This window comes from Triturus cristatus, chromosome 7, assembly GCF_964204655.1.
Source record: "Triturus cristatus chromosome 7, aTriCri1.1, whole genome shotgun sequence".
Classification (NCBI taxonomy): Eukaryota; Metazoa; Chordata; class Amphibia; order Caudata; family Salamandridae; genus Triturus; species Triturus cristatus.
Window position 1 is genome coordinate 1,351,768,809 of NC_140590.1, and position 20,817 is coordinate 1,351,789,625.

General features: G+C 51.4%; 1 protein-coding gene across 3 annotated transcripts in view; it reads right to left on the minus strand.

Annotated features, from left to right (window-relative positions):
• Window positions 1-20,817, minus strand: part of PHF20 (PHD finger protein 20) — a 1,063,788-nt gene that overhangs the window by 12,305 nt on the left and 1,030,666 nt on the right. For all 3 annotated transcript variants that reach the window (XM_085619024.1, XM_085619022.1, XM_085619023.1), the window contains one exon: window positions 8,888-9,071. In XM_085619024.1, coding sequence (XP_085475150.1) covers window positions 8,888-9,071 — 184 coding nt within the window. The remainder of the gene's footprint in view (window positions 1-8,887; window positions 9,072-20,817) is intronic.

Below are 20,817 nucleotides of genomic sequence, written 5' to 3' on the forward strand. Positions count from 1 at the left end.
AAACCCAAGATCATCAGCTGTGGTGTTTCTCAGGGAGCATCGCTAAGCCCCATCTTATTTAACACCTACGTCTCATCCCTGGCAGAAATCAGCAGAAAGTGGGGCATTGGCATTTGCTCCTATGCTGATGACACACAGCTAATGGTAGCCCTCGAAGAAAGGCCTGAAGCCACCAAAATAAAACTACACGATTGTCTCTCAGAAATGGCACAGTGGATGCAGAAGCAATGCCTTAAATTAAACGCAGGAAAAACTGAAATCCTGCTTTTTGGAGGGGCCAAGGGGATTTGGGACGCCACATGGTGGCCACAAATACTCGGGACTGCCCCAACCCCTAAGCACTGCGCAAAAAACTTAGGAATCTTCATTGATGATACTCTATCCATGAAGGATCATGTACGGGCCCTTTGTGGCAAGGGTTTTGCCACCTTGAAACTGCTATACAGGCTTTTTCCCTGGATCCCTCTAGACTGCAGAAGAACAGTCACGCAGGGCTTGCTTATGAGTCAGCTTGACTACGGCAATGCCCTATTTGTTGGCATGAACGAGTCTCTCTTCACTCGGTTACAGGTGCTCCAAAATGCCGCTGCCAAGCTGGTATGCAACAAAAACAGATTAGGTTCAGCATCAAAGTGCATGAAAGACCTGCACTGGCTTCCCATGCGCCAAAGAGCGGTTTTCAAACTACTCAGCCATGCCCATAGAGCACTATTCAAAAATGGCCCCAAAATACTACAGGGAAGACTCGAGTTCTATGTCCCGACAAGAAACCTGCGGTCCTCATATCTGGCACTGGGCAGAACCAAACGTATAAAAAAAGAAAGGTCCGGAGGGCGCTCCTTCTCATATCTGGCAGCTAGAAAATGGAATGACCTTCCCACAGACCTCCGACTCACACCCAACTATCTTGAGTTCCGGAAAAAACTGAAAACTCATCTGTTCCCAATAAACTAACACCTATGTTATATCCTGCTAATGTTAATCCAATGCTATTCTACCACAAGTGGAATGTTAATGTGATGATGCTGTCAGAATGTTGGGGAGTCTGTCAGAGAAGGGACAGTTGACTGGGCTGAGCTGCCTGCTGGCTGCTCCTGGTGGGGTCTCCCTCTGGATCTGAACTGATCCTGATCTGGTCCTGTTCTAATCTTCCTGTGATCTTGTACCATCTTCTAATAAACCTCCTTAAATCTTCTCAACTGAGTGGACTTGATCACTACAGAATTTTGGCGACGATCTTGTAAAGAACCTGCTTCTGTCACCTCTACTAGGAATTCAAGCAACTTAAAATAAAGAACCTCCTGCAACTCGAGTCAAGGTACCCCAACTGGCATCCTGACCCCACCAGTGACCCCCCATCGGTCGCCCACAGCAGTATGCCAGTTGTTCTTGTTCCTGTGCTGTGCCTTCATGCGCGGGTAAGCCTGCTAACGTCTGTACCTTCCAACTCCTGCTTTACAGACAGTTCCTGTTTCTTCTGTGAGGGTAAGCATGCCAACGTATGCATCTGGTGTGGTCAACTTTGCCTGCTGTTCCTACAGCACGTGAAAAGGACTTTTTTTTAACGAATGCAGCACCTCAAGCGTCCCAAAAATTAGTTTGTGTGTCTCCACAACGTGTCAACATAAAGGAACCAGGATGCTGTTGTGGTCTTTACAGCATCTCTTTCTTATACAGCACAAACTATCTCTTTCTATGTTTACAGCGGTAATTATAGACTGACTGTGTTATTATGTCAGCATGAAGTGAGGTGTTGCTGTTTTGCCACTTCGATCTATTGTGTCTCCAGCAACTTTTAAGATGGCACCTTTTGGGATTATTTTCACCTTGTCACAAAGTTGTGAGTCTACTTTTATTCTCTACATGGGGCACAGTTGATGATCACGCTATCTGCGCCATACATATTTAAAAATAACCGTCATTTTTCTACAAGCTCTCACCAGCGCGAGCCAAACCTTTTGAATGTGGCCTCACGAGCGTTTTCTCCTCGTCTTCTCCTCCTCTCTTTGGAGACTCTGTGACGTGATGCCTTCTTCGAATCAACACTGCTGCCAGTATAATTCACTGCACGGTTATGCCGGGAGCCATCCGGCGCGGCGTCACCGTGCGTGCCTCCATCTTTTAGTTAGTAGGAGACAAGTGTTTCAAAACGTTGTGCGCATTTGCAACACAAATGCGTGTGAGGTTGAAGAAGCGTCTTGTTCATCTACGAGGTATTTTCAAGATTATTCTACATCGGCATATGGATTTCTCACGCTTTGTCTACCAATTACTGATAGTGTGGTTGTGACGGTCTTTCCATGAACTCTCTGAACACTGTTGGGAAGGTTTGTCTGAGCGACGATGTTTTCACGTCATATACAGTGTTTTTTTTTCTTGATGACTCAGTGTGACTTGAGTGCAGTTTCGGTTTGCCCAATATTGTGGGTTGTTATTTTCAATTCAATCCTAATACTACCATGCCATCTAGTGGCCATCTATCTCATTTGCAGCAGCATTTTCTAATTTTCAGTTTGAACACTCGTTGGTCTGTTTTGTTTTCAGCAGCACAAATGGAGTCTATGACTGCGTGAACACACAGGTGGATTTCATTCAAGTTTTCAAGTACTTTCATCTACTGCTAGTCACTAGGGTGATGCCCTGGTGTTCCAGCCATGTCCAGAGGCACAGGGCCTCCTGACAAAGGGTCCACGACCCCACCCCGCCCTGTTTGTTGCAATACCACATGGCGGTGGTGTTGTCTGTGAACACCTGCACGATACTTCCCCGGGCAGAGGGAAGGAAGGCTTTCTGTGCAAGTCGGATCGCCCTCAGCTCCAAAAGATTGATATGGAGCCGAGTCTCCGCCGGAGACCAGAGTCCTCTGATCTCCGCCTCTCCCATACGGCCCCCCCATCCCTGGAGGGATGCATCCGTCACTACCACGTGCTCTGGTTGGTGAAGGGAGAGGGATCTGCCGCTGACCCAATCACGATTCGTGAGCCACCACTGCAACTGTTTCGCAGTGCCCTCCGAGATCAAGACGTGGTCGGACAGGTTGCCTCGATGCTGGGCCCACTGAAACTTCAGGTCCCACTGCAGAGCCCGCATCCGCCATCTGGCGTGAGGTACTAACAGGATGCAGGAGGCCATCAGCCCCAGAAGCCGCAGCACCAACCTGACCGAAATCCAGGACGGAGGCCGGAAGATGGGAATCAGGGCTCGAATGTCCAGGACCCGCTGATCCGGCGGATAGACCCGGAACTGCGCCGAATCGAGAACCCCCCCCTATGAAAAGGAGCTTCTGGGAGGGACTCAGGTGCGACTTCGGCACATTGATGGAGAACCCCAGCGAATGCAGGAGGTCTGCCGTAGTCTGGAGGTGGGAGACGACGTGCTGGGGCGAGCCCACCTTCAACAGCCCGTCGTCGAGATAGGGGAAGACTGGAACCCCTGATCTGCGCAGATGAGCTGCGACCACCGCCATCAGTTTCGTGAACACCCGAGGGGCACTGGTGATGCCGAAGGGGAGCACGGTGAACTGAAAGTGCTCTTGACCCACCGTGAACCGCAGGTACGCCGGTGGGTCGGCAGGACGGGGATGTGGAAATAAGCGTCCTGCAAGTCCAACGCTACCATCCAGTCTCCAGGGTCTAGGGCAGCAAGAACCTGAGCTAAAGTTAGCATCTTGAACCGTTCCTTCCGGAAGAATGCGTTCACGCTTCTGAGATCCAAGATCGGGCGTAGGCCCCCTTTGCCCTTCTTGGGAACCAGAAAGTAGTGGGAATAGCAACCACGACCTACTTCTGGACCAGGAACGCGCTCGACGGCCTCTTTGGCCAAGAGGGCCAAAACCTCCTCCCGGAGAAGATGCAAATGATCCCCCAACATACGGTGGTTCTGCGGTGGCATGGCTGGAGGGGTCGTCGCGAAGGGGAGGGAGTAGCCCATTCGGACGATTTGCAGCACCCACCTGTCCGAAGTGATGGAGCGCCAGTGGAGCAGGTGATGGTGAACTCTGCCCCCCACTGGCGTTGAATGGGCCTGAAAGCTCGGACTAGGAGGGCTTTGAGGCGGATGCTGCCGGGGTGGATGTGAACTGACCGGCACGTTGTCCTCCAGAACCGCCTCGGCGGAAACCACGTCCGCGACCGCGTGCAGGTTGGTTCTGCGGCCGGTGGCTGGGCGGACGTGAGGAGGCGCCCCTTCCTTGGCCACGAAAGGGGCGAAAGGCGGAAGTTTGCGGCCGCGGGGCCGAAAGACCCAAGGACTTGGCCGTGGCCCGGGAGTCCTTGAACCGGGTCAGCGCACTGTCCGCCTTCTCACCAAAAAGGCGAGTGCCATCGAAGGGCATGTCCATGAGGGAGCTTTGGACATCCCCTAATAACAACGTGGTCCTCAGCCAGGCGTGACGCCGAAGCGCCACCGTGGTGAAAATCGCCCGACCCAGCGAGTCCGTGGTGTCTAGTCCACACCGAATGGCATGCCGTGCTGCATCTCGCCCGTTAGCAAGTGCTTGGGTGAGTCGCTCCCGGGCCTCCTCCGGGCACAAGGGCAGCACGTCCTCCACCGTATCCCACAGCGAGTGGGAATAACGGTCCAAAAGGCAAGCGGTATTTAAGGACCGCAGTCCTAAACTCAGGGACGAGAACAGTTTGTTGCCAAACTGCTCCAACCTCTTGGATTCCCTATCTGGAGGAGCGGACGGGAAGGAGGATTGGGAGGTTGAGGCCTGGATAACTAGGCTTTCGGGGTGGGGTGGTGGGAGAGGAATGTGGGGTCGCCCGGAGCAGGGCGGTGGCGCCGGGCAACGTTCCTGTCCACAGGAGGGACTGTGGAGGGCTTGGACCAATTGCCCTGGAGAACGTCAATGAGGGCCTCATTAAACTGCAGCAGAGGCTCAGTGGAGCTTTCTGTCGGTTGAAGGACCTCGGTGAGGACGTTAGTCCTCACAGCCACAGCAGGCAACTCGAGCCCTAGGGCTTCGGCCGCCTTGCGCAGCACCACAGAAAAGGCTGCACCTTCCTCCGAGGCCACAGTCGGAGGAGAGATGAATCCAGCATCTGGAGAGGTATCCAAACCGCTGGAGTCCCCCAATTCCTCTGCCCAGTCCTGAGACAATTGGGCCTGTTCGGCCAGAGGGTTCTGAGACCCCTCCCAGTCGCCCTCATCATCTGATTCCTGGTAGACAGGAGGAATGATCGGAGCCGGATGGTGGATGAAACGGTCACCCATCGGCGCCGGTAACTGCGTCGGACGGCGCCGGATCCGGAATAGGGCTAAACTGAGGCTCGACGCCGTGCGGGGACGGCGTCGGGGGCGGAACCGGTGTCGGCGCTGGCGGAGGAGGCGTCGTGAGGTCGACGGGCACCGACAGAGATCCAGGCCTGGATCCCTCGGGGACCTGCGGCGTCGGGGCCGGAGCCCTCGACGGCGCCGGAGCCGCCGGCACGCGAGGTCACCCAGTCAACCCTGCAGGGCCCGAAGGCGCGCCGGCAGGCGTCGACGGCGGAGCCAGATTCCTCATGGCCGTGAGGAAAGCACTGACCTCCGCCGGAGTCGCGTCAGCCCCAGGGACCGGAGGGTATGGGGACGAGCGCGGCTCCTGCGGGTCCAACGGAGCCGCGGGGGTGGAACCACCCGGACCCACGGCCGGGTCGCGCGACTGGCGAGGGGAGTCCGAAGAGCGAGGACGCCACTTGGACTTCTGAGAATGTTTGGAGTGACGGGACTTATCCGAAGATCCCGACGAGCGATGTCGATGGCTGCGACTCCGCGAACGGTCCTTGGACCTCCTCCTGGACCGGGACCGAGAGCGAAGCCTTGTGTCGAAGCTCGAGCAGCTTACGGGACCGCTGCCGCCTAGCCTTCGAAGTCAAGGCCTGACAGTCGGGGCACGACTCCGCGTCATGGTCAGCCCCCAGGCAGTACAGGCACCGGCGATGGTGATCCGTTACCGGCATCAGTCGGTGACAGGCGTCACAATGCTTGAATCCAGGCATCCTACCGGCACCAGATGTCGAGTCGAGTAACCAAAAGAGGTCAAAAAGTCAAAAAGTGACTAGGGGTAAGCTCTTCCCGGATCGGCGCTTACTGGCGCGGAAAAAAGAAGAACTGACGTCAGCGCGCGAGGGCGGCGTCTAAGTACTCCAACGACGTCATTCCGGCGCACGACGCCAACGACGGACGCGGAGCCGTAGACGACGCCTAGCGACGCGCAAGGGGTATTGCTACAAAAATCTTTCCGGATCCAGCCTGACGCCTGGGGATATTCTAAGGTGAGGAATCTAACTAACGCGTTTCTTTCAGATAATTATTTTAAACTAACTAGAGATAAGATTCAGGTTATGCTTGTGGATAACAACCCCCAATCGTGGGGGACATATCACTGGCCAGCTACTCTTGGATCCTATCCAGTTTCTGTCTCTAAGGTGAAGAATTTAGGTTTCTGGCTCGACAACAAACTTTTTGTGAAAACTCAAATTTCTACGGTAGGTTCTACCAGTTTTACAGCTTTAAAGTGGTTCAAAAAAATCTCTGGATAATATCTTTTTCTGCTCTCTGAACTGCCATTCAGCGTCTGATTTTGTCAAGGCTGGACTATGGCAACATTCTGTACCTTGGGGCTGGTAAGACTTCACTCAAACGCCTACAGGTGGTCCAAAACACGGTCACAAGACGGCTATTCCATCTCCCCAAACACACCTCCATATCCAATCTCATTTGTGAACTAAACTTGCTCCTGTTGGAAAAAAGGATTCAGTTTAAAGCCCTTTACTATATGCACAAAGCCATGTTCAATGTAGGGCCCCACTATCTGCGATTGCTGGTGAAACAGTACTGCCCCAGCCACTGTCTTCACTTCAGCAATCGTAACATCTTTGCATGGTCCTGAGATTGTAGAAAACCTGTGAAGGCGGAGCTTTTTTTCCTATCTGGCCCCAAGCTGTGGAACATATTGCCAATCCCTCAGCATCTTTCGAAAACTCTTAAAAACATGGCTTTTCTTACTTTTCTGCTGGATCTTGGCCAAGACACTTTAACTCATATATTGAGTGCTGAAAACCCTGCCTGGCAGTTATGTTCTTTATTAAATTATATAATAATAAGCGTAAAATATCCCAATTAGCCAAAAAGAGCTTATCACTGGGGTGGAAAAACCTCAGCAGTTGAGGGATTAAAAAAAACTATATAAATTTGCTTCCTATGGTGTTATTCATGGAGTTCCCAATAAGAACTCCCTTCCTAGTGTATCCATCACAAAGTTCACAATGTACAAACGCATCCATGTTCATCATGGGGTTACAACAAGCTAAGGCCTTTTTAACTGTATTTCACACAATATGAGCTGGGGTCTGCAGTAATAATGTTTGTTTGGTTTATGAGCAATAGAACTAATTCACAGGTGGTCTAACATAACTGCTGCTTAAGTAAATTCCAATAAAGAGGAGGTTAAACAAAGGGATGGACATTAAATCCTAGGAACACCTTAATATTTGACCCTGAGCACCAAGTATAGCCCCATTTAGTCCTACGTCAAAGTAGTGAGTCACAGCGGACAAAGGCGCAATCAAAAATGTGGTGTAGATCAGAAAATACACAATCAAACCAAACAAAACCATGTCCAGTCAGTGTTTGGAAAATATAAGGTTGTTTAAGTTGCACACAACTAACTACTAACACAATGAAAACCACACTTCTGTAGCCTCTCCTGACCAAGAAATGTGTAAGGTGTCTCAGTGGTAAACAATACTGAGACCCTTATTATGCTGTTTGCCACAGAGATTACAATATAAAGTCCCTTCCTACTGTACAAGTCTGGGTGTCCAAAATGTAAAACCACTTCCTACTGTGTTAAAGGTTACATCAGGCAAAGTCCTTTCCTAATATATTTGACGAGGCAACAATTTTAAAAATGGCTATCCGTTATGAACAGAACTGCTTCATAGTAAAACACACAACTGCTAAATGCTCTAAAGAATATCAACAAATAGCCTCCGCCAAGCCTCCTTTCACCCAATACAGCATTTTAAAGCGGTTTACTTTAATTCACACAACTACATTGCATAAAATTATGAATGCGCTCAAAGAAAACCAGACCTCTCTGAGCCTAAATAGCTAGAAAGCCGTCTAAAAAAAGTCACTCCGTGTTGGGCAATGTAAAGTCCCTTCCTACGGTTTACGTCAGGCAGCTCCCACTGTAGAACCCTTTTTTCCCGTATTTGGCAGAGTTCATTATGTAAACCCTGTCCTATGAAATTTAGGAGAGTTCACAATGTAAAATAGTTTCCTATTCAATTTTAATTCAGATTTCTATTTTATCTGACAGTGGGTTTATGTTAATAAGGCAACTATTACGTGAAAGAAAATCGAACAACTATGGTGCATATCTGCATAAGGTGGTCCATCATTGTTAATGCCTCTTCCTATGGGGTCTGTCAGAAAATTCACAAAGCAAAATTCCTTCCTATTGTGTTTGTCACGGGGTCTAATATGGAAATGCCTTCTGACGATATTTGAAATGCAATCTACGTTAGCAATGTTTATCAGCTGTAAGCAATGGAACTACTTTATAGGCAAGCTAACAAATGCTGCCTAATCACATCACAGTAAAGAAGAGCACCTTGGAGCGGAACCCAACTTCTTTTCTCAATACTGTTTTTCAAAGCTTTTTTTGATGATTACAAGCAGTATGGCAACCAGCTATCGTTCTAGTTTCTATCTAGATCTAAACATCATCCATCAAAATCAAGCTCAATGACAGACATCAGTCTACGGCAACCAGCTAAACCTGTTTCTATCTAGATCTAAAAATCTCCCATCAAAATCAAGGCTCAGTAATAGTCTTCAGTCCGAAAAACGCAGCACATTTTTTACAAAGTGAACATATGGAAACACTGTATTTTACCGTCAAGTTCTTTTTCAATGAAATCCATTCTATGAGTGACTTCGTCTTGTAGAGATTCGACATGGTTGATGAGGTTAAGTTTCCACTGAAGTTGCGTATTCCGGACACCATCACCAATGTTATCCATTAGTTTCATTTGCATAACTTCTCCTGGAGAAGACTTCTTAGGAGCATGCTCTCTTACCTGAAGAAAACAAATACAAATTGTTTAATATTTATCCACTAACAACTAACAGTTACTTTCAGTCAATACTGTGGACTTGCTTCCTGTTTACTTAAAAACAGTTTAAGTCTTTTGCGTATTAACTACAACTTTGCAATGATAAACCTCACAGCAAACATAACAATCATCATTCCCCTTTTGTTGTTGTTGTTGTAGTACTTTATTCGACATATAAAAAATATCATAAAAGTTCTGTACAGCATATATTTAAAACAGTTAAGAAAGACATACTACAACAAATGGTTTCAATCCATATATGATTAAAAAGATTAGAAAAGATAAAACTGCTTGTATATACACATCATAATCAGATATCCCCTATAATTAGTAATGTAAACAATAATGGGCTGCAAGAATCAAGAATGAGGGTGATTTACTTGTGAATGGTGCGCCTTAAGTAACCTGCGTCTTAACCTCCAAGCCCAACCCAGGTATTTAGCGGTCCCACAGGTTACACTTGGAACGGATGTATCATAGGTCAAAATGCGCAGTGCCTCTTTGGCAGACCTTATACCCAGATTTTTACAGACAGGTTTTAGCCAAATTAGTCTAGGTTGTCTGTAGGCCTGACAGGCAAACATGAAGTGGCCAATAGACTCTGTAGGCGAGGCACAGCCTGGGCAACCTTTTAAGGATGTAATTGCCTTGCTCCAACTAGTTTGGAAATCATGTAGTGGAAGTGTGCCATATCGCAACTTAAGATATAATGATCTGTCTTCAGGTAATTCAATGAAATCCAAAAAAGGCTCCAAGCTAGGAGCCGGTTTCGCATCCAGGAAGTTCACACTGAGCACACCCTCCTGTTTTCTTAGGGTTTCAGCCATGACCCAATCCCAATAGGTTTTTTTTATCATTGGTTTGGGGGGAGGATTCCCCTTTTCATTCTAACACAAGTTACGCATGTCTTCTAAAAACATAACCCATTTAGTGGCAGATAGATACCACATTCCTCTGTTAACAGATCCTACACAGTATCAACGTCAGACACCTAACATTTTGGACAGTCTCTCTTACTTGTTCATATTGCTTTAGGAACCCAGTTGGCAGTTTTACAGTCACTCACATAAAAATAAATATTCAAGTCTCCCAATGTCATAAGGCACAATAATTCTTCTTCTGCCAACGCAATAGATATTTCAGTGTGTGCATGCAGCACTTTTATACCCAATATATCTATTAAAACCAAAGGTTAAAGTGAAGTTATTGTTACTGGTATTTCTGCAGTTTGTATATTTGCATGTGTTTGGTAAAAAAACGTTTTTTGTACTATTTACTCTAAATGAGTATCATTTCCCTGCATGAATGTGTTTTTGTAAATGGTGCAAAAATAGTAGTATGTTCAGCTTCTGTTTTGTTGTGTGCGAAAATCTTTTTGCATTTTTGCGTAATGTGCATTTTGCTATCTTGTGAGTAATTGGTTTTGGTTTTTCTTTCTAGTGGGTTATTGTTGGTTTTCACTGTGTCACTGCAGAGTGGGTACTGGTGCGTCTAGCTGTCTCTGGTAAGTGAGTCGCATAGTTTTTGAGTATATAAATCTTTGTGTTGTAAAGCCACACTTTGTTCATTACTTATTTTACACAGTGTTGGCTTTTGTAGACTTGTTTGTGAAGTCTCCCTTCTAAGGGAGGTTTATGACTAGCCGTAGGATGACTGCCCAGCAGGTTGTTGGTATGCTTTTCGAGTCTTCATCTAACCATGATCAGGAGACGGACTCTGCATCTAAGTCAGAGGAGGGAGTGTAAGATTCTGGCAGTGAATTTTCTGTCCGAGAGAAATCATCGGATGTTGAAGCCACTCTCAAAGCAGATGAAGTGCCTGATTTAGAGGAGGCTATTGATGTGTCAATAGTGCAGAAAGAGGCATTTGGACTGCCGCCTGGGGCTGCACAGCTTTCCATTGGAAGAGCTGACCTCTGATTTGCCCCAGACATGGTGCAGCCGGCGTTGGCTGACTTTACTGTGATCCCAGGATGTAGAGTGGATACTGAAAACCTTTTGTCCATACATTTTTTTCAGTTGTTTATGAACGATGTATTTTTGGAGGAGATTGTTGAGCAGACTAATGTGTATGCTGAACAGTATTTGAGAGAGAACAGTGCCAGACATAGGCCCCATTCTAGAGCGACATTGCATTTTGTCATTAATGGTTCAGCTTTACCATGAGATCACCCTGATTATGACTGCCCTTTTAAGATTCGGCCTGTCCTTGATTACTTTGTAGATCGATGTTCTGAGATCTATGCTCCAGGGAAATAAATATCTGTGAATGAGTCTTTGGTCCTGTTCAAGGGCTGCATGCTTTTAAGGAAGTAGATTCCTAGCAAGAGGGCATGCTATTGAATTAGGATGTATATACTGTGTGACAATAGGACTGGATATGTCTCTGATTTCAGGGTGTACACCGGTAGGGATTCCAGTATTGACTTCTCTGGTTGTCCGTCCACTTTAGGGGTAAGGGAGAAAATTGTGTCGAAACTCTGTAGAGTACTTTTTAAACAAAGGTCAGTGTGTAGTTGTTCAGGGAATTGGTCAAAGTGGACACTGTTGCTTGCGGCACAATCCGCTCGAACAGTAAAGGTTTCCCAAAAGAACTTGTTTGTCAAGAGCTTGAGCAGGGACAGTGCAGTTTGTTGCGGAGTGAGGAACTTCTAGCTGTGAAGCTTGCAGACAGGAGAAATCTCTACATGCTGACTACCAACTATGATGAAAGTACTTCACTTGTGGCTGTTTGGGTTCAGGTTGCTGAAGTGCGCAAACCTGTGTGCATTTTAGACTATGATAGGCACATGGGTGGTGGGTTGGAACCTTACACTGCTCTTTGTAAGGCTTACACTTGGTTTAAGAAGTTGGCTATCCATCTTTTCCACTAAGCAACTTTTAATGCTTTTGTTGTGTTCAAAAATTGTTGTCCTGAGTCGAGAATGACACTAAGTTTCTGGAGTCCGTGATAGGCAGCCTTGTTGTAGTGGAACAGGCAAGTGTTCCTAGAGTTAGAGTGGTGGAGGATGTGGATAGATTGAATGTTCACCACCTTGCTGATCACATTGTTCCCACGGCCGCAAAAGTCTTTCCCAGTAGGAGATGTAGTCTGTTGGCAAAGAGGGAAGCAGTAGGTGACTTATGTACTGCCCAGTGTGTCCTCCTAAACATGCGCTGTGTGCGCCTGCTTGTTTTATAATGAACCACACGCAAAATCATTTTTGGGAGCATCCATGAGTGGTAAAGTGAACTGCCTGGCCTGTACAGTTTTATATTTTTTGTTCAGTTTTAAGGTTGGCATTAGTGCGATGTATTTACTTTCAGCTTTTGTGTTTGCGGTTTTGTATCTACTTACAATTCGTTTTTTTAATAAAAAAAATAAAACACAAACAATGTGATGGCGGTGTGCATGGACTGGTGCTTGGCTGGCTGTGTGTGTAGACTAACGTTTGGCTGGCAGTGTGCGTGGAATGGCGCTCAGCTGGCAGTGGGCGTGGACTGGCGCTCGGCTGGCAGTGGGCGTGGACTGGCGCTCAGCTGGCAGTGGGCGTGGACTGGCGCTCGGCTGGCAGTGGGCGTGGACTGGCGCTCGGCTAGCAGTGTGCGTGGACTGGCGCTCAGCTGGCAGTGTGCGTGGACTGGCGCTCAGCTGGCAGTGTGCGTGGACTGGCGCTCGGCTGGCAGTGTGCGTGGACTGGCGCTCGGCTGGCAGTGTGCGTGGACTGGCGCTCGGCTGGCAGTGTGCGTGGACTGGCGCTCAGCTGGCAGTGTGCGTGGACTGGCGCTCGGCTGGCAGTGTGCGTGGACTGGCGCTCGGCTGGCAGTGTGCGTGGACTGGCGCTCGGCTGGCAGTGTGCGTGGACTGGCGCTCGGCTGGCAGTGTGCGTGGACTGGCGCTCTGCTGGCAGTGTGCGTGGACTGGCGCTCGGCTGGCAGTGTGCGTGGGCTGGCGCTCGGCTGGCAGTGTGCGTGGGCTGGCGCTCGGCTGGCAGTGTGCGTGGGCTGGCGCTCGGCTGGCAGTGTGCGTGGGCTGGCGCTCGGCTGGCAGTGTGCGTGGGCTGGCGCTCGGCTGGCAGTGTGCGTGGGCTGGCGCTCGGCTGGCAGTGTGCGTGGACTGGCGCTCGGCTGGCAGTGTGCGTGGACTGGCGCTCGGCTGGCAGTGTGCGTGGACTGGCGCTCGGCTGGCAGTGTGCATGGACTGGCGCTCGGCTGGCAGTGTGCATGGACTGGCGCTCGGCTGGCAGTGTGCGTGGACTGGTGGTGTGCATAAACTGGCGCTCGGCTGGCGGTGTGCGTGGACTGGGGGTGTGCATGAACTGGCTTCTGCTGGCGGTGTGCGTGGATTGGCGCTTGGCTGGTGGTGTGCATGGACTGGTGTTCGGCTTGTGGTGTGCATGGACTGGCGCTCTGCTTCCGGTGTGCGTGGACTGGCACTCGGCTGGCGGTGTGTGTGGACTGGTGGTGTGCATGGACTGCCGCTTGGCTGGTGGTGTGCATGAACTGGCGCTTGGCTGGCAGTGTGTGTGGAGTGGCGCTTGGCTGGCAGTATTGTGGACTGGAGCTTGGCTGGCAGTGTGCATGGACTGGCGCTTGGCTCACACTGTGCGTGGACTGGTGCTTGGCTGGGGATGTGTGAGCAGTGACTTGCTGCTGGTCACTACACACATTGATAGCCAAATGCCAGTCCACACAATCCAGATTCTCGGTACAAAAGCGTGTGGTATCCACGCAAGCCATAACTCCCTAGACTCCCCCCCCCCCCCCCCCCTAGTTTTCAGACATGTCTGGGTTATGTAGGCTTCCCTAGATGCCTGCCGAGCCCAGGACCAAAAATGCAGGAGACCGCCTTGGAAAACCAGGTTGTTTTGTGATAGATAATATTGAGGTCTCCACAATACGTTTTGGGCCCTTTCCTGCTGGGTGTTCTTGGCCCACCCACACAAGTGAGGTACCATTTTTAATCGGGAGTCTTGGGGAAATGCTGGGTGGGTGGAAGTTTGCGGCTCCCCACAGATTCCAGAACTTTCCATCACAGAAATGTGAGGAAAATGTTTTTTTTTTTTTAAACTTTGACAAAGTTTGAGGTTTGCAAGGGATTCTGGGTAAAAGAACCCTGTGAGAGCCATACAAGTCACCTCATCCTGGATTCCCCTGGATGCCTAGTTTGTTCAGTGAGCCCCTCAGGTACTTGATGACCCAACACACAATGTGAGGGAGACCACAAGCACAGCCTCAAAGGCTCTCGACACAAGGGAAGTGAGCCCATGCTGCCTCGCTTTTTGACATACCATATCGCTTTTGTGTTCTCTTTTATGACCTGAACTCCCTGACCATAGATGGTGGGAAGCAACACCTCGGCGGACAGGCAGATCTCACTAAGTTCGAGCAGGATGATCTGAGATTTCTGCTTTGAGACAGACCACAGGCCTCTTTTCTCCACTGCATCGAAATGACCACCTCCTCAAGGGAGAAAGCATTGACGACTACTGCTAGAGAAGGGCCAAAAGGCTTTACACATGCGAGGTAATCCAACAGCAAAGAAATTTGCAGATCCTGAGCTGCTTCTGAAGAAATTCAGATGTCAGCGAGGACTTCCCAGTGCTGGGCCAACTAGAAGAGAATACACACCAGCAAGCTGCAGGAGGTAGGAAGGCTCAGAAGATATAGAATTGCCAGGATCAGAAGAAGAGCTCTCTCCAAAAACATCAGGCTCATACTCTGAATATTCTGACACTGTAGGCGAGTTGGGAAGACATTGAGGAAGAGTGAGTCCAGCTCTGCGTCAATGAAGAGGAGCTGTGGAGAGGGCTAAAAGTGTGATTTTTGGAGGTTTATGGTACTTCCCAAGTAGAAGAATAGGGAAATCATGGCCAGCAGGTCATCCAACATCAGTTGCAATGATCATGCCTTTCAGCAACCAATTGTTGAGGCTTTAGTTTGGTATTTATATAACATAGCTATTACCCAGATTTATCTTTAATTTTTTTAAGACCTAGTGCTACATACAGGTACCCCAAACCAGTACTAGCAGGAAGAAAAAAGCCAAGTAGTAAATGCTTTCATGAGCAATGCAATCACGGATTCTGAAAACAGAGCGGTAGGCCAAGAGATTAACAAACTAGCAGCTACAGAAAATGCTCCTTCACCCAGGGAAGCAGACTGAAATCTGGGAACATGTAAAAGAAAATCCTTTCTCTGATCTTAAGCAGCAGCTTGGAAAGTATGTCCTAAACTTTTGAGAAAGGATTATTATGATCATTGTAAAATACTTAAGAAGTCTTCCATGAGAGAAATTGCTTTAAACCTAATCTTCTTTTGACTTATAACCAATGAAACTTGGATCAAGAAGGACAGTATGTTTGTACCTTTTGAATCTAACAATTAGCCTAGCTGCTAAATTGTGTATCAGTTGTCGTTTGTATGAAGGTTTAAGGGGTAATCTTAGGGAAGTGGAGTGCCTTAAATACTTCTCCTGACAGAGTTGGACTCCCTAACAGAGCCACTGAGGGGAGTGCCTCCTTCCCAGTAGTAGTACAGAACAAGTTACTTACCTTCGGTAACGATGTATCTGTAAGAAACATTAGTTAGTTAGATTCCTCACCTTAGAATATCCCCAGGCGTCAGACTGGATCCGGAAGATTTTTCGTCAGCAATACCCCTTGCGCGTCGCTAGGCGTCGTCTGCAGCTCCGCGTCCGTCGTCGGCGTCGTGCGCCGGGATGACGTCGGAGTACTTAGACGCCGCCCTCGCGCGCTGACGTCAGTTCTTGTACATAGCCTTCCGCGCCAGGAACGCAGAGCCATGCAAAGACCGACACTGGTGCCAAAAATAAAATCTAGGGGCCTGAAAGGACAACCTTAACCCTAGATGTCAGTTCGCAGAACGGGGAGGATGGGTGGGTCGGTGAGGAATCTAACTAACTAATGTTTCTTACAGATACATCGTTACCGAAGGTAAGTAACTTGTTCATCTGAAAGAAACACGTTAGTTAGATTCCTCACCTTAGAATAGATACCCAAGCAATACCATCCCCGGTGGTGGGTCTGCGAACCAAGATCACACCAGAAAGTCCTGGAGGACAGAACGGCCAAAGAAGCCATCCCTCCGGACTTGGCTGTCAAGGCAATAATGCCTGGCAAACGTGTGTAGCGAAGCCCACGTCGCCGCCTGACAGATGTCCTGCAAAGGGACTCCCCGTCCCAAGGCAGTAGTAGCCGCCGTGGCCCGAGTAGAATGGGCGCGCAGCCCAGCAGGAGGGTCCTTTTTAGCCAAGGAATAGCAAATTTTTATACACAAAACGACCCACCGAGAGATGGTCCGTTTGTGCACAGCTTTCCCCTTCTTAGCGCCCACGTACCTAACAAAAAGCTGGTCGTCCACCCGGAACTGTTTTGTGCGGTCCAGATAAAAGGAGAGCGCACGTTTTGGGTCCAGACGGTGGAGCCTCTCTTCCTCTTTGGAAGGATGCGGAGGCGGAAAGAAGGTGGGCAAGGTGACAGACTGCCCAAGGTGAAATGGAGTCACCACTTTAGGAAGAAAGGAGGGACGAGGCCGAAGGACAACCTTGTCCGGATGAACAGACAGAAAAGGAGGCTTTGAAGATAAAGCCTGGAGCTCACTCACCCGTCTAGCCGAGGTGATGGCTACCAGAAAAGCAGTCTTAAGAGTCAGAAGACGAAAAGGGCAATTGTGAAGAGGCTCGAAGGGAGCGCACATCAAGAATGTCAAGACCAGATTCAAGTCCCACTGAGGCATTACAAAAGGGACCGGAGGGAACGTGTGTGTAATGCCTTTGAGAAAGCGTGTAACCACAGGGGACTTGAAAAGAGAAGGCTGATCAGGAAGCCGCAAGAAGGCGGAGATGGCAGCAAGATAACCTTTCAGGGTGCCCAGGGCAGAGCCCTGCCGGGCCAGAGAAAGAAGAAAGAGGAGAACCTCAGAAAGAGGGGCGGAAAGGGGATCCACAGCCTTTGCTGTGCACCATGCCACAAATTTGTTCCACCGGCAGGCGTATACCGACTTTGTGGAGGGACGCCTGGCTGCCAGAATGATATCACAGACTTCAGGAGGCAAGTCAAATGGCATCAACTGCCGCCGCTCAATCTCCACGCATGGAGGTGGAGGCTGGACAGGTTCGGGTGGAGGACCGTCCCCTGCTGCTGCGACAGAAGATCCTCCCGAAGGGGCAGACGAATCGGGGGATCGGTCAACATACTGAGTAGCTCGGGATACCAGTATCTTCGTGCCCAATCCGGAGCCACCAAGATGACTTGGGCCCGGTCGCGCCTGATCTTCTTCAGCACTCTGGGCAGAAGTGGTATAGGCGGAAAGGCGTACAACAGACCGCAACTCCACTCGTGACGAAAAGCGTCGCCGAGCGAGTGCCGCCTTGGAAATTCCAACGCGCAGAACTGCTGACATTGCGCGTTCTCTTCGGTGGCGAATAGATCTAACCAAGGCTCTCCCCACTGCTGAAAGAGACCTTGCGCCACTTCGGAGTTCAGACGCCATTCGTGATCCATCATGCACCGGCGGCTGAGTTCGTCTGCTCTGGCGTTCAGAGAGCCCGCCAGATGTTGAACCACCAGGGTGACGCCCTGGTGTTCCAGCCATGTCCAGAGGCGCAGAGCCTCCTGACAAAGGGTCCACGACCCCACCCCGCCCTGTTTGTTGCAATACCACATGGCGGTGGTGTTGTCCGTGAACACCTGCACAACACTCCCCTGACAGAGGGAAGGAAGGCTTTCAGTGCAAGCCGGATCGCTCTCAACTCCAACAGGTTGATGTGGAGACGAGACTCCGCCGGAGACCAGAGGCCTCTGATCTCCGCCTCTCCCATATGGCCACCCCATCCCAGGAGGGACGCATCCGTCACTACGACATGCTCCGGTTGGGGAAGGGAGAGGCTCTTGCCCTTGACCCACTCACGGTCCGTGAGCCACCACTGCAACTGTTGTGCAGTGCCCTCCGAGATCAAGACATGGTCAGACAGGTTGCCGTGATGCTGGGCCCACTGAAACTTCAGGTCCCACTGCAGAGCCCGCATGCGCCGCCTGGCGTGATGCACTAGTAGGATGCAGGAGGCCATCAGCCCCAGAAGCCGCTACACTAGCCTGACCGAAACCCAGGATAGAGGCCGAAAGATGGGAATCAGGGCCTGTATATCCCGGACCCGCTGTTCCGGTGGATGGACCCGGAACTGCGCCGAATCGAGAACCGCTCCGATGAAGAGGAGCTTCTGAGAGGGACTCAGGTGTGACTTCGGCACGTTGATGGAAAACGCCAGCAAATGCAGGAGATCCGCCGTAGTCTGGAGGTGGGAGACGACTGCCCGGGGCGAGCCCGCCTTCAACAACCAGTCGTCGAGATAGGGGAAGACTGGAACCCCTGGATCTGCGCAGATGAGCTGCGACCACCGCCATCACTTTCGTGAACACCCGAGGGGCACTGGTGAGGCCGAAGGGGAGCACGGTAAACTGAAAGTGCTCTTGGCCCACCGTGAACCGCAGATAACGCCGGTGGGCCGGCAGGACGGGGATATGGAAATATGCGTCCTGCAAGTCCAACGCTACCATCCAGTCTCCAGGGTCTAGGGCAGCTAAAACCTGAGCCAACGTTAGCATCTTGAACCTTTCCTTTCGGAGGAAGGCATTGACATTCCGGAGGTCCAAGATAGGGCGTAGGCCCCCCTTGCCCTTCTTGGGAACCAGAAAGTAGTGGGAATAACAACCACGACCTACTTCTGGACTCGGAACGCGCTCGACGGCCCCCTTGGCCAAGAGAGCCGAAACTTCCTCGCGGAGAAGATTCAAATGATCCCCCGAGATACGGTGGTGCTGCGGTGGCATGGCTGGAGGGGTCGTCTCGAAGGGGAGGGAGTAGCCCCTTCGGACGATTTGCAGCACCCACCTGTCCGATGTTATGGACCGCCAGTGGAGCAGGTGATGGCGAACTCTGCCGCCCACTGGCGTGGTATGGGCCTGAAAGCTCGGACTAGGAGGGCTTTGAGGCGGATGCTGCCGGGGTGGAGGTGGGCTGACCACGTCGTCCTCCATTTCCGCCACGGCGGAAACCACGTCCGCGACCGCGCGCAGGTTGGTTCTGCGGCTGGTGGCTTTGCGGACGCGAGGAGGCGCCCCTTCCTTGGCCACGAAAGGGGCGAAAAGCGGAGGTGTGCGCCCGCGGAGCCGAGAGGCCCAAGGACTTGGCCGTAGCCCGGGAGTCCTTGAAGCGGTTCAGCGCACTGTCCGCCTTCTCACCAAACAGGCGAGTGCCATCAAAGGGCATGTCCATGAGGGTGGACTGGACATCCCCGGAAAATGACGTGGACCGCATCCAGGCGTGGCGGCGGAGCGCCACCGTGGTGGAAATCGCCCGACCCAGCGAGTCCGTGGTGTCAAGCCCACATCGTATGGCGTGCCGTGCTGCATCCCTCCCATCGGCCAAAGCCTGGGTAAGGCGTGTCCGGGCCTCCTCCGGACACAGGGGCAGCACGTCCTCCACCGTATCCCACAGAGAATGGGAATAACGGTCCAAGAGACAGGCGGTGTTCAAAGACCGCAGGCCCAAACTAAGGGACGAGAACAGTTTCTTGCCAAACTGCTCGAGTCTCTTGGAATCCCGGTCCGGCGGAGCGGTCGGGAAGGAGGATTGGGAGGTAGAGGCCTGGATAACCAGACTCTCGGGGGTGGGGTGTTGGGACAGGAAACTGGGGTCGCCCGGAGCAGGGCGGTGGCGCCTGGCGACGTTCCTATCCACAGGAGGAACTGTGGAGGGCTTGGACCAGGTGCCCTGCAGAACGTCAGTGAGGGCCTCATTGAACGGCAGCAGAGGCTCAGTGGAGCTTGCTGCGGATTGAAGCACCTCAGTGAGGATGTTAGTCCTCACAGCCACGGCAGGCAGCTCGAGCCCAAGGGCTGTGGCTGCCTTGCGCAGCACCACAGAAAATGCTGCACCCTCCTCCGAAGCCACAGTCGGAGGAGAAGTGAATCCAGTGTCTGGCGAGGTGTCCAGCCCACTGGCCTCCCCCAGTTCATCTGCCCAGTCCTGTGAAAGCTGTGACTGAACAGCCATAGGGTCCTCGAACCCCTCCCAGTCGCCCCCGTCTTCCGATTCCTGATAGACAGGAGGAATGATCGGAGCCGGACTGTAGAGATGATAGGTCTCAAGCGGCGCCGGACGTGGCGTCGGTCGACGCCGTTGCGGCGTCGGGTCCGGAATAGGGCTAAACTGGGGTTGGACGCCGTCCGGAGTCGGCGCCGGAGGCGAAGGCGCCGGCGTTGGTGGTTCATTCGTCGGCGCCGGTGGAGGAGCGATTAGGTTAACCGGCGTCGACGGGGGCCCAGGCATGGGCCCCGCGGGGACCTGCGGCGTCGAGACCGGAGCCGCCGGCAGGCAAGGTCGCCCAGTCGAGCCCGCGGGGCCCGAAGGCGCGCCAGCGGGCGTCGACGGCGGGGCCAGTCTCCTCATGGCCGAGAGGTAGGCACTGATCTCCGCCGACGTCGCGTTAGTCCCAGGGACCGGAGGGTGTGGGGACGAACGCGGCGCCTGCGGCTCCGCTGGAGCCGCGGGGGTGGAACCACCCTGACCCTCGGCCGAGTCGCGCGACCGGAGTCCGAAGAGCGATGTCGCCTCTTGGACTTCTTAGAATGTTTGGACTTACCCGACGACTTGGAGCCGGACGATCGGTGGTGGCGTCGGCTAGGGCTCCGCGAGCGATCCTTGGACCT